Source organism: Anopheles darlingi, chromosome 2 (assembly GCF_943734745.1).
Source record: "Anopheles darlingi chromosome 2, idAnoDarlMG_H_01, whole genome shotgun sequence".
Taxonomy (NCBI): domain Eukaryota; kingdom Metazoa; phylum Arthropoda; class Insecta; order Diptera; family Culicidae; genus Anopheles; species Anopheles darlingi.
The window spans coordinates 17,877,092-17,889,591 of NC_064874.1; the positions used below are offsets into that span (position 1 = coordinate 17,877,092).

General features: G+C 52.1%; 1 protein-coding gene across 5 annotated transcripts in view; it reads right to left on the reverse strand.

The window, feature by feature from the left end:
• LOC125948195 (homeobox protein homothorax) overlaps positions 1-12,500 on the reverse strand; it is a 126,323-nt gene that overhangs the window by 65,458 nt on the left and 48,365 nt on the right. For all 5 annotated transcript variants that reach the window (XM_049674025.1, XM_049674026.1, XM_049674027.1 and 2 more), the window contains exons 5-6: positions 7,647-7,697; positions 7,496-7,546 (exon numbers count right to left, since the gene is read on the reverse strand). In XM_049674025.1, coding sequence (XP_049529982.1) covers positions 7,496-7,546; positions 7,647-7,697 — 102 coding nt within the window. The remainder of the gene's footprint in view (positions 1-7,495; positions 7,547-7,646; positions 7,698-12,500) is intronic.

Sequence of the window (12,500 nt, forward strand, 5' to 3'; positions counted from 1 at the left end):
GATCGCGCGTCGTTCGCGATCGCCGCAGCTTTCCTGCAAAAGATCTCCACGCATTTACGACGCATCCTTCCAGCCTTTCTTCCTTCCTTCCTGGTCGCTTACTGGCCGCCACCAACAACACCAACAACAACAGCAAACAAAAAGGTGCTGCATATTTTACGATCCTCGCCAAATTACGTCGTCGTCGTCGTTGTGGTCGTTGTTGAGATCGAGGGGACGACGATCGCTCGATCCAGCCGCATACGTAATGGATTTAGATCTTCCGTGACCATTCCATTCCGACGTTCGGGCGAGTCCAGCGCGAATGTGCCAGCATAAAGGCAGCAACAACAATAACAACAACAACAAAAAACGTGCCAAACGTGTCCCTCGAGAGCAAAAGAGAGAGAGCGGAAAGAGCGGGGGGTTCCAAACGGATCAAGCAGCAAATAACAAGCGTTTCGAAGGGCATCAGGAGTCAATGAGTTTCGCCGGAGTGTGGAGCGTCTCACCCTCCCGCTTCTCCACCACAATTGGTGGCCATGGCCGCGCTCTGGAGTCTCTCACCCCCGGGGCCCCCTCTAGCCCCCTGTCTCACACGCATTCCACGCAGAATGTGTGTAGCCGGAGGGTTTAATCACCTTCGAGCCTGCCAGCGAGCCAGCCAGCGAGCCAGCAGAGAAAGATGGCCACCACCAGCGGGAGACCAAGGAATCGGAACGAAGAGAACGAGGACCGGACACGTAAACCGGATTGATGATTCCCAGAGCAGTGCACGGGGTGGATGCTGACGATGGCGATGGCGGTTGCGGTGCAAGGATCTCGCGATCTCCTCGTCTAGAGGAGAGGGTTTTTTTCTGTGTTTTGCCATTTTGCTTCGCGAATGAACCACAACCCCTCTCGGCAGCTGAAGCTGAACAGCAACAACAAGCGACGATGACGTTGAAAACACTAATAATGCTCCGGAAGGGAGGGCACTGCGGTGATGATGCGCCCCGAAAAATGCAAAATGAAACAACGCCGAGATCGCGTTTTGCCTTTTCACATAATGGAAATATGCTCCTCCACACATACACACACACACCTATGCTGTGGTGTGTGCGTGCAGATCGATTAGTGTGCTGCCGGCGGCCATGGCATGCGATGATCGGAACGAATCGACCAAGCACAGCACCGAACGTCCATTTGCCAGAGAGCACAGAGAGAGAGAGAGAGACAGAGAGAGCACAAGCAAAGTCCCCGGAGGCGGTCAGACCCTGGAGAAGTCAGCGGTCTGCCATTTTAATACAATTTGAAACAATGTGCTGTGTCCGGTAACGTCCATTTTCGCCTTTTATGCGCCTCGTTCGGCCACGCAATCTGCCCGTCGGAGCCCTGGAGCAGGGGCAGGAGAGGAATCACATCAAACACGCCATCATCATCATCATCATCACCACGTGCGCCATGGTCATGGCCTCGCTCTGCAGCATCGGTTCGCCGGATTCGAGCAGCAAAAAAAAAACAGAGGAATCGGAATCGATTTAGCATATATCGAGCGCGGAGAGAGAGCAGATCAAGCAGGCCGTTGTCAGGCCCTCATCATAGCCTGTCAACTGTGGGGACTCCATTTTCTCATAAAAATAGACCAAATAGTTGTGTTGCTTTGATGCCTGCCTGTAGGCATCATCATCATCATCAACGCCAGCATCAGACTCGCCGGTCGGACTTTGTAGATTCGAAATTCAAGAATCAAATCAAAGAGTATGAATCGAGCATCAAAAGCTTCCTTCTAACCAGAGGAAGGACAACAATCATCGCGCCGTTTATCATCGCAGGGGTATTGGACATCCAGTCCGGGAACCGGGAACCAAATGCTGCACCGAACGGCCAATGGCATTGACCGGGTCCGTCCACAAGGAACGCACCTCTCCGGTGATCAACAATGTCTCTGGCGGTCTGTCCGGCGATGCAACGATGCAGAGCAAACCCCACCCCCTCCCCATCCCCTCGCGACACGAACTGATTGTGACCAGCATGGCGTGTGTGTGCGCGCTGGTAAACCTGTTTTTTGGTCCAAACGTTAGAACACACTAACGACCTGCGACGGACGGCGAGCCACGGATCGGACACAACCTGGCCAACTTGGATGGAGAAGTCGAATCGAACCCGAAATGAAATAAATTATTCCTTCCTTCGTTTCTTCTTCTTCTTCGATTGGGACACATCGTACGCTCTCTCTCTCGCTCTCTTTCTTTCTCCCTTCCGCTATCCGCAGAAAGGGTGGCCACCACAGAGAACTGAGGCAATCCGCCGTCGGTCAACGCAAGGGTGCAAAGCCCGGAGGAGCGCAGGGTGACCGAAAAACCGCGCAACGCGCGCGACTTCACAAAGCGGCAAAAGCCCCGAAGCCGAAAAGAACAGAACCGATTCGAGAACCCTGCGCATGCGCATTGTGGACATCATCGTAGTCACCGTCGCCGTTGCGGGACCTCTCAAAAGCTGATATCGACTTAAGCAACACGGCACAGATGGAGCAGCGTTCCTGCGTTCCTCTCACGCACATCCCTGCTCTTCATGCCACCAACCAAGCTGTGGCCAAGCGCCCCAGTACTCATATCTCGTCCTCGAGACTCGTCGTCAAGCATAATATTCAAATACGCGGCCCCCCGAGCGAGCGTCCGGGACGGTGGGGATTCGATGATCTGCTTTCTATATATATATTCCACTCTGTCGCTTGCTTGGATCGCTTTTTTGGGAATTTTTTTTTCTTCTGTCCACTCCACTGCTCAAACCTCACCGGGACCGGGAACACCGAGAACACTCTGGGCTTTTGTGGTGGGGACAAAAAACCCATTACCGCCTGGTTTTTTTTTTTTTTTTCGTTCAATATTCCTTCTCCTCCTCGCGCGAGGCTCGAATTTCAAAAACCGCCGAAGCCGAATCCATATTTTATGTCCACGAGAAGCTCCTCTCATGCTCTCATGAAAGGAATGGAGGCGGGGGATGAGGATGCTGCGGCTGAAACCTAATCAATGGAGTCCACACGGTGATGGAGTCCGGGTTCTCCTCTCTCTCTCTCTCCCCCAGGAGTGGAGAATCCCCAAGAAATGATGCACCGAAAGGTAGGTGCAAGGGTGGTGGTCGTTTTGGGATTGGGAATTGTTTCTCTGACTTTTTATGTGACGGATGTAACATAGGGAGAACCAACCGGACGGCCAACTATCCCCCACCCTCCCCCTAGATGGAAGCCCCAAAAGACGAAAACCATCCTCAGGATCCTCAGTATCCTCGGAAGGTACAAAAGCTCACCAGGACGTCGTGGGTACAAGAGCTCCAGAAGGGGTGGGAAAGGAGAGAGGAAACTGTTAGGTTGGCACCTTAAAAAGCGAAAAATATGACTCCACCACCACCACCACCGTGGGCCCGTGTTTCCAATTAATTGTCCCCGTGATAGTTCGCACGAATCCAGGACGGGTATATACCTGGCAGCAACAGCATCTGGCGCAAAACCGGAACGCACAGGATGATGTTTCGCCAGAAGTTATGCGACACACTCCCTCCCTTCCACTCCCTTTTCCCTGTTTTTTTTTTCTGTGACAGGTTATGAGTCCCGAGAAAGACGGGGAAAAGAAATCATATTCCATATTCTCGGCATTCTTGGCCGACGAGGACATTCCGACCGAGCCTGGTCCCTTCTTCTGTTCTTATTCCAACGATACAGACAGAGAGAGAAGAGAAAGAGTGTCGTTGGAATGCCATGGCCGTGGCCGTTCATAAAAGGATACACACGTCGCGTCGTGTCGTATGTTTCAGATTTTTATGACATTCCATACCGTCGTGTGCCGCGCGCGCACTCGTGCATGTCCCCTGAAGTGATAATGGACATCGGCTTCTTCGCACCTCCAATCTCCTTGTCTTCTTCTTCTGCTTCTTCTCCTGGTGTGGTGAACGAACACCCGGACCAGGACCAGGACCAGGACCAGGAGGACGACATCATAAATTCGAAGATTTTATTGATCCTTTTTGAGGCTCCAACAACAGCGACCGCGCGCCCCACCATAACGGGAAAAAGGCGGCCACTTAATCTGCAGCAGCAGCAGCCGACGCCAGAGGTGGCCACCGGACTGGTGGTGATGGTGATGCCAAGAAGATGCCAAGATTCCGACACAGAATTCACATTACGCGACCATGCGCCCAGACCACCCTCTCTCTCTCTCCGGTTGCTCCGGCTCCTGGTCGTGGTGATGTCATGATGAGAACGACCACCATCATGAGGTCGAGAGAACTGAGGAGTTTTGTGCGCGCCCGTGTGTCTGTCAACCGACGGACCGATACGGAGCAACGGCGATTGGAAAACAATTTTTCATCCTCCTATCGGTTCCCGGGAGCACACTCTGTGCACACTCCGGGCGTTCTCAGCAAATTGAGCGGTACATCAAAGTGCCATTTGCGTGCCGCCTGCTTGCTGACCGCCTTATTGGCGAGATCGAAGGCGATGGAGAGGGTGTACAAAGCGCTATTAGCCGACTTATACTATCGACCGCTGCACTGCAGCGACTGTCGTTGTTGTTGTTATTGGTGATGGTGTTGATGATGATGATTATTATTATTATTATTATTATTTTTATTATTGTTGTTGCAATCAATCATTGGCCCCAATCCAATCCAATCCGCATGTCAAAGCCGACGAGCTGCCAGCTAATCTCGCGATCGACGCGTCACGTTGGGATTAAGGAAGGTCCGCGCGGTACGCCGGTGGCCAGCCCCTGCTGCTGCTCCTGCTGCACCCCTTTTCACCCTCTAGCCAGCGATTAGATGCACATCGCACGAAACACACCGCGAACGACCGCACGACGACTGATAGCGGATAGGCGATAATCGTGCGGTTGTCCTCCCTCAAGAGACAGACAGACAGAGACAGACAGAGAGAGAGAGAAAGAGATACCGGTTATTACCGTTCCGCGTAAGCCCCAAGGCCCACGAAAGAGGCCTTCTCGCGTTGCTCTATTACCATCTACGGCCAATTAGTTGATTAATTGCTGGTTGCCTCACTAGAGGGCCGAGTTCTTCGGAGTCCCCGGTTTCAGCTATTGTTTCACGCGCACGGGCGCGCAGTAGCTACTCATTAGAGGGCCACGCCACCTCCGGGTCCAGGTTGCAGTCCAGTGCGCTTTATGGACGAGCGAAATGTGGGTCATACGCATTATGACCCCCCGGGGGTCCAACCGATTGCGAGTCCATTTGCGATGGCAAAAAAGAAAGGATTAGAACTCTGTCTTCAATCTACTGTCGAGTCGAGCGTCTCTTCTATGTCTAATTTATGACCCCACCTCCCGCCCGGGGTCGAAGCAGAAGAACCATCGTCCGGTGGTACAAATTAGTCCACGTCCACGACGACGACTGGACGCAAGAAGAACAATACAAACGAATAATCCACGAAAAAGAAAAATGAAGGACACATCAAACACCGGACACCAGTCCGAATGGGGGGGAAAAAACAAAGACGAAGAAGCAACATAAGGGACGCACACGGTGACTAGCATCTCCCACCACTTCGTCTTCTCCTCTCTCTCTTCTGCACCCATACTCCTCTGTGGTCATTAAAATGATAATGAATTGTAGCCAAACAGATTAGTAGCACGAATTTGTTGCACACAGTTAAAAATTAATTAACATTTTCATGACTAGAATTTTCATTTCACCAATTTTCTATTCCGCTGCGTTCCGCGCTGAGTGCGCGCGCCACGCCACGCCACGCCATGTCCAGCAGCAGCAGCAGCAGCAGCAGCAGCAGCAACAGCGGTCCTAGGGTCCGAAGCACCCTGGGGATGGCCGTTCCGGAAGAAAAACTTTTACCACTCGGCGACCAACGGACGGGACCCAACCGGATCCGGAGGTATTGGGTTGGCCTTTTTATGGCCTCTACCTCTAGGCCTCCCGTTTCCCCACCTCCCCCCCAAAAAAGTGGTGTGGTCACTGTGCTCTGTGCGTAACAGAAGTAGTTCCGTTTCGGAGCAGATCAACGGTGTGTGTATGGCAGATGCCGGGGTCAGGTATTTAGTGCCTGGGAAACAGCTCAACCACGGAACGGCTACAAATGACTACAACGACGGAGCGCGCGGGCGCGCACACGAACACGCACCTCCCCTGCTCCTCTTCTTATTGCCCTATTCCAAACGGAACGTAACAAAAAACCAAAAAAAAAAAAAACGTGGAAATGAATTCCAATTCGGCGATCGCTCTTCCCCTTCATGTGCTCCCCGGAAGAGATTCCATTCGAGAGATAGGAGAACAGAGGGCCGCCTGAGAGTCCACAGAGACACATAGGAGATGATCCCTGGACTGGTGGTGTGACCCTTCGGTGCGTACTATCGCACCCTTCGCATCAGACACAACGACTTATTTCGAGTCCGACTACGATACGATCAGCAGTCACAGAGTGGTCGTCCCCGTTTCTGATGCCACGACCAGCAACAGGTGCGAACCCCTAAAACCGTTGCAACGTGTAGAGTCGTTTTTGTGCAACCTTCCTCTCAATTGCAGTAACAGAGTCGAGTTCTAATAACATAATTAGAAATCGATAAGAGAACGCATGCAATCAAACTAAATGTCGTCCCCCCAACAAAAAAAAACAGTCCAAGCTTAGTGCTCGATCACTGACGCACCCCTTGGGGTTGAAACGAGTAAGGTTATGTGCACGTCACGTCACGTCGTGATCATTAGCATTACAATCAGCATTATGGGCGCGTTATCGGCACCCCGCGAGGTGAGGTCCCTTAATAAACAGTAAACAGTTTGCTTGCCTCTTTTTACCAACGACTGAAGCTTCGTTTCGGGAACGATCAAGAAAGGAACTGATCGGTTCGGTCGTTCATCATTCCATATCAAACATCACGAATTGTAGAAACACGACGAGCAGAGAAATTTTAGAAGGTGTAAAAACCGATTCTTTTTCTTTTCTTCGCCGGAACAGCAACGGTTGTTCCGGTTGACAAAATGACAAAATGATGTGTTGCTGCGATCACCATGAGTAGGATCCTCAGCATAAGATCAAGGTGTACGCTGGCTTGTAGGGATGGAACCTTACCCTACCCAGGTACCACACACACACATGATGTTAATAATGCAAGAATAGAATAGTAACTAACGAATAGCGGACGAATCGAATCGAAGATCATCCGCAGCGGAAGAAAACCGCGCGATGGAAATTCACGCAACGACACTCCACCTCCGAAAAGGGGAGAGGCAAAAAAAAAAGACAAAAATCTCTTGTGGGAAAATGTTTGATTGGAACTGGAAATGCGACACGAAAACGGTCTGTAGGTGTGTCAGAGTGTGTGTGTTGGTGTGTATGTCAGTTTGTCCGTTTGTCCGTCTTTTTTTTTTAAGGAAGGCGTTCATGCAGAAACTTTGCGAGAAAGTTTCTACCGTTCACTTGCCGATTGTCTCGATGCTATCAAGCAGTAGTTGTATGTGTGTTTGTATGTGTCTGTATTTGTGTATGTACGTGTGTGCGCTTTTGGGCGTTTCTACTTACTTTTTCAAGCTCTAACAGATGAAACCTCAGAACTTGAATTGCTTGCACCATCTGTTTGAAGGAGAAGAGAGAGAAGAAAAAAAAAACGAAAAAGGCTCGTTAGTTACTCTGTTGCTATGCACCACTAGAGTGGGTCACTAGATGTACTTACAAGTGAGTCCACTTCGGGATCTGCTACGTAGTAGGGTTTCTCTTGCCGAATCTGGAATGGAAAAGGTTCAAGAAAAAGAAGAAGAACGAGAATTAGTTGAATGAAACTCGTCACGAGACGTCACGGTATCTCAGTATCTGTCTCTCTCTCTCTCGCTCTGTCGCACTATCTCGCGGTACGCGCGATTTAGAATTCGCTGATAGCGAAGAGGGTCAATGATTGAGCAGCAGCAGCCCATCCATTACAATCTGCAGTTAATCACTTAATTGGACCACCCCCCGTCAAGCCGTAAGTTTGATCGATCCGGTTCCGCCACCGCCAGTGTGTCAGACGCTGGCATACCGAGAGCGAGAGCGAGAGAGAGCGAGAGAGATAGCGAGGTGAATGATCGCGTTCACACCTTCCGCGGCGTCTGATTTTCTCGTTTTCCAAAACGGAAGGACACACACACGAGGAGAGATACACAATTGCACCCTTTAAACCCCCGCCGCCGATACCGTTCGTACTGGCGACCGGCAGCAATCGGTAGCCGTTTGGCGGTGGTAGTAGGTCGGCCAGGCCAGCTCTGGTTTGTGGCTTCCCCCGGGTTTATGACCCTACACACGAGCGCGCGCCCGCGCACACACACACACACTCGCGACTGAATTTATGACCTCAATCTTCACTCTCGAACGGCGACAGCAATGACATGACACGACGATGAGGCTTCGCTCTCGTTCCTTCCTTCTTCTGCAACTCGACCGGGGCGGCGGCGGCGGCGGCTTCTTCGGTGGCAAGACGACCGTCCGCCGTTCGACCAGCAGCATCGCATCGCATCGTAAAAGTCTCATGAGTCATAAAATTATCAGCGCACACACACACACACACGAAGCGAGGGCCGGGAACACCCAGCGGGGAAACAGCGTTCCACCCAAGCTGTCTCCGCGGCCGCAGACAGACAGGAGCGGAGATCATCGGGCCAGAGGCGAGATTTTTGGGAGATTTTTGTTCCGCTTTACGCGAGTCTTTTTTTGGGGCGCCTTGAAACCGAAGTGTGGACACGTAACACGGTCGAACTTTGCACCTCAATGAAGGAGAACCCATCATTAAAGGGCAGGAGTGTCTGGAGTGACTTCGAATATCTCGTTCCTTCTGAGGTTCCATCATCATCATCTGCTTTCGGACTTAATACTAAGCCGACGACATCATCAGGATATCTTGAGGTAGATTGGCGGAACCGTTTCTACGCGAAGCCTCGAATCGGAAATGGTGAAACAAACACCGGATAAGAAGCGTCATTTGGCTTTGATAACGGAAAAAACGGAAAAACTTTCTCCACCGACCTGGGGACTGGATCCAGAAGAGGGAACTGCTGCTGGGGAATGATGAAGTTTCCTAATAAGTTATAAAGTACTTTGTGTACGATAGGGGAAGCGTACTTTCGCCCGTGATTGGCTGATCAGAAGCACATCTACTGGACGGAACGATTCAATCGACTCCATCGACACCAGACCAGACCAGACGACGGCGACGACCGAACAGACGGTAGTGGTGGTGGTGTGTAATGGGTATTTTCGGTTTCCCGAGTACACGGGAATGTCCTAGAAAACAGGTGATTAGGGACCAAGGAAGCAGAGGATGGCATTGCCCTCGCCCCCATCGCCCTGATGGTCATTTGCTTACGATCGAAAATGGACGCTTCATTTCGTGTACCGGGGACTTCCTTGATGACACTTTTGGGGCAGCCTTGGAACGAATTCTACGGCCGACTAGGTGGCCGACTGGCTGGCTGACTGGCTGACTGGCCGGTATCGTTCAAATAATCTAATCGAAATGGCCTCTGGAAAATGTGTTTCCATTTCCGTTCCGTCGGGCAGCTCGCCCTCTCTTCTCGCACGGCCTTCTCCTCCATTTCCTTTTTTTTCCTCTTCCTCTTGCTGATGCTACAATGACGCAGGGAACACAATTTAGATACTCCGCACGGTTGTTGTCATCCACCGATGAGGGCCAGACGCCAGACTCTTGGAAGGTCCGGATCCTGGTCCAGGAGCTCATTACGGTGTGGAGCAGGAGGGCAGGAGGTACGTAAACCAAAATGGCACCATCCAAGTACTCCAAGCGGTGGTGGTGGTGTGTGTCTATTGCTGCTGTTGACCGGTGCCCTTTACCGGGAGGAGCCAGGTCTGGCATGTTATTTCACAGTTCAACGACCATTGGTCTGCCTCTCGTGGTGGTTCAATTCTTTTTCTTTCTTCTCCTTCCATCCATCTCTTCACCGTTCACCACTCTCTCTCTCTCTCTGTCTCTCACCATCCATTCCACTGCACAGCTTCCGGTGTTCCGTTCCGTATCTGGCAAAAGGAAATGAAGTAAGTTTTCCAACGACAAACGGCCCAAGAAAGAAGAAGGCGCCTCCTCAGGGGTGACAGAAGGAGTAGTAGTAGTAGTAGCTGGTGGTGCTCCGGCCATTGCGGCCGGGATTCAAGTGCTCCCTGCTGGCCCGTTGCTGGTCCATTACAAACCTATTCCTTCCGGAAATTACTGCCAACTCGGCACGCTGGTAGACGGCGCTAGGGAGCAACTTCCTCCGAAACGATCCCACTACGATAACCACATCCCCCGACCCGTGGAAGGACCGGCGAGACCGTTGAGCAATGCAGTACATTCGACCTGTTTCCGGTGTTTTTTTTCTGCTGCTTTCTTTCTGCTTCTGCTTTCCTTCGTGGGGCTAGCTCCCCTTGGAAAAGCCGGTAACGGTAACCGCAATATGGCGACCGTGTGACACACACACACACACGCGCGCTCGAGCAACAGAACAAGGGGCGCACGAACTGTCACAAATGTCAAAAGGGGGTGCGGCATAGTGAGAATTGTAAGAAGGAATTGGCGCTGGGGGTCTAGTAGGCCTGGGCTAGGATTTGTTCAAGATCCCCGAGACCCGTGGTTGGGTCGGGGCTTTTTCCGAAAATCCTTCCCCCTCCCCCCTCCCGTGTCTTGAAAATGTGTTTTTTTTCCTTCGTTCGTTCGTTCCAGGCGACCGATGGCGGACCTATTTGCTTCTAATGTTGGTCCGTGATTCTCCAAAAATGCGTGCGCACAGCGGGATCACCATACACACACGCACACACACACACACGCACATTTGTGTGTAGTAGGCCATGACGATTCCGAAATCCTTCCCCCCCAAATTCCCGGCAAAACACAGCACAGGACGGTGTCCTTGTTCCCGTCGGTCGGAATCCCCATAATAATGCATGGGTCAGTGAGCCAAAGCCAGGATTGTTGCTGGAGGGGATTGCTACAGCAAATCCGTGATCCGACGGGAGGGGAATCGCAGTCGGAGTCTCAGTCGTCGTCGCCGTCGCCTGCTACAAATTGAAGGTAAATTGACAACCGACCGCCGTCCGCTGGAGGGAAAAGCGGAAGCAGAACAAACCAAGGTTCATGCGGCTATTTTTATTTCATAACTTTCCATCCCTTCCTTCCTTTTTCGTCCACTCGTCCACGGCACGGCAGCATATGCAGGAAAACAGCGGTGGAGAAGTGGAGGATTCCGGAAGCCGGAAGCTGAGCTGTTTGCTGCGGAACGAGCGCATTACGAATGGGGATTACTGTAGGACGTGCCTTGGGACGGAGGGGAAGGAATGGTGAAGTCTGTGGAGGGTCTGTGGCCCATTAAGGATTGAATGGCAGTCGTTCGTGCTCTTGGTGGTGGTGGTGCTGGGGCCACGGGTTGATCCTGTGAGCGAAGCGCAACATCTTTCTTCGAACGAACTTCTTCGAGCGTCTTAACGTCGGGATCGGGGAGGACGGGATAAAGGACGACGACGAGAATCCAGCTACACACCTCACTCACCGGCCAAAGGCCAATTTGGCGGACCATTTGCGACCGTGTGCGCACCGGGGCGGGAGAGCACACCCTGGTCCGCACGCACATAAGAAAGGTTAAAAAATGGCCAAAAAATGAAATATCATCATCCCGCGGGATGAGGCCGCATTCCGTAATGGATTTTTGCACGCGCTACCGGCCGGCCCAAGGAGTTGGCGCTACTTTACTGGGTTTGGGGCAATAAATTCCCAACTTTATATTCTTCTCGGGGAGAGTCTGGGAACCCCCGAAAAAGCGAGCGCGTCCTTTTCACCTCTCTGGGTAGTGGTCAGTGGTCTCCCCGAGTGGTGTTGTTACGCGTGAAGCCCCGCTGGCCAGCGTATAATACGTAATAGGAAAAGATGGCCTTCGTCGTAGCCGTACTCGGAGTACGGGCTTGCAAAATGGGCGGCCTGCTGGCTCGAGATGCGGTGCGAAATCGGACGCCATAATCCGCTTAACAGCAATCCGGGTGGTGTTTTTGGGATCTCTCGGGGCTCCGGGATCCCGTAAACCGGCTGCCGGGTGCCCGCCAGCTACCGGGTCTCTGATCGGGTCTGGTCTGGTCTGGTCTGGTCAGCACAGCAAGTTTTGCGTCTGCACAAGTTGCCGTGGTGAGTGTTTTTAATTAAAAGTACGATTATTTGTGTGCTGTTAAAATGAAGCAATTTATGGAATCCGACGGGAGGAGAATTGTGGAGTGACTTGTTGGACACGCGCAATTGGAGCTCTTAGTCCTCTCCTCCTCCTCCTCGTCGTCGTCGTCGAGTGACTTGTAGTGTTTCCGTCCTGTAGCTCTTTTGGTGCACCTCTCTTAAGCCCTGGCCCCGGCGGCTCAGGGACCGATCAGCTTAACGACAATCAATGCCTATTTAACGCTCAACTTGCACTCGACGTGTGTCCGATTACAGTGCCCTCCGGGTGTCCTCCGGTAAGGTACCGCGCTCGCCATCGCCATAAGTGGACGGTGCACATGCCGCTGACCTGACCACCTCCTCTTTGGCTCG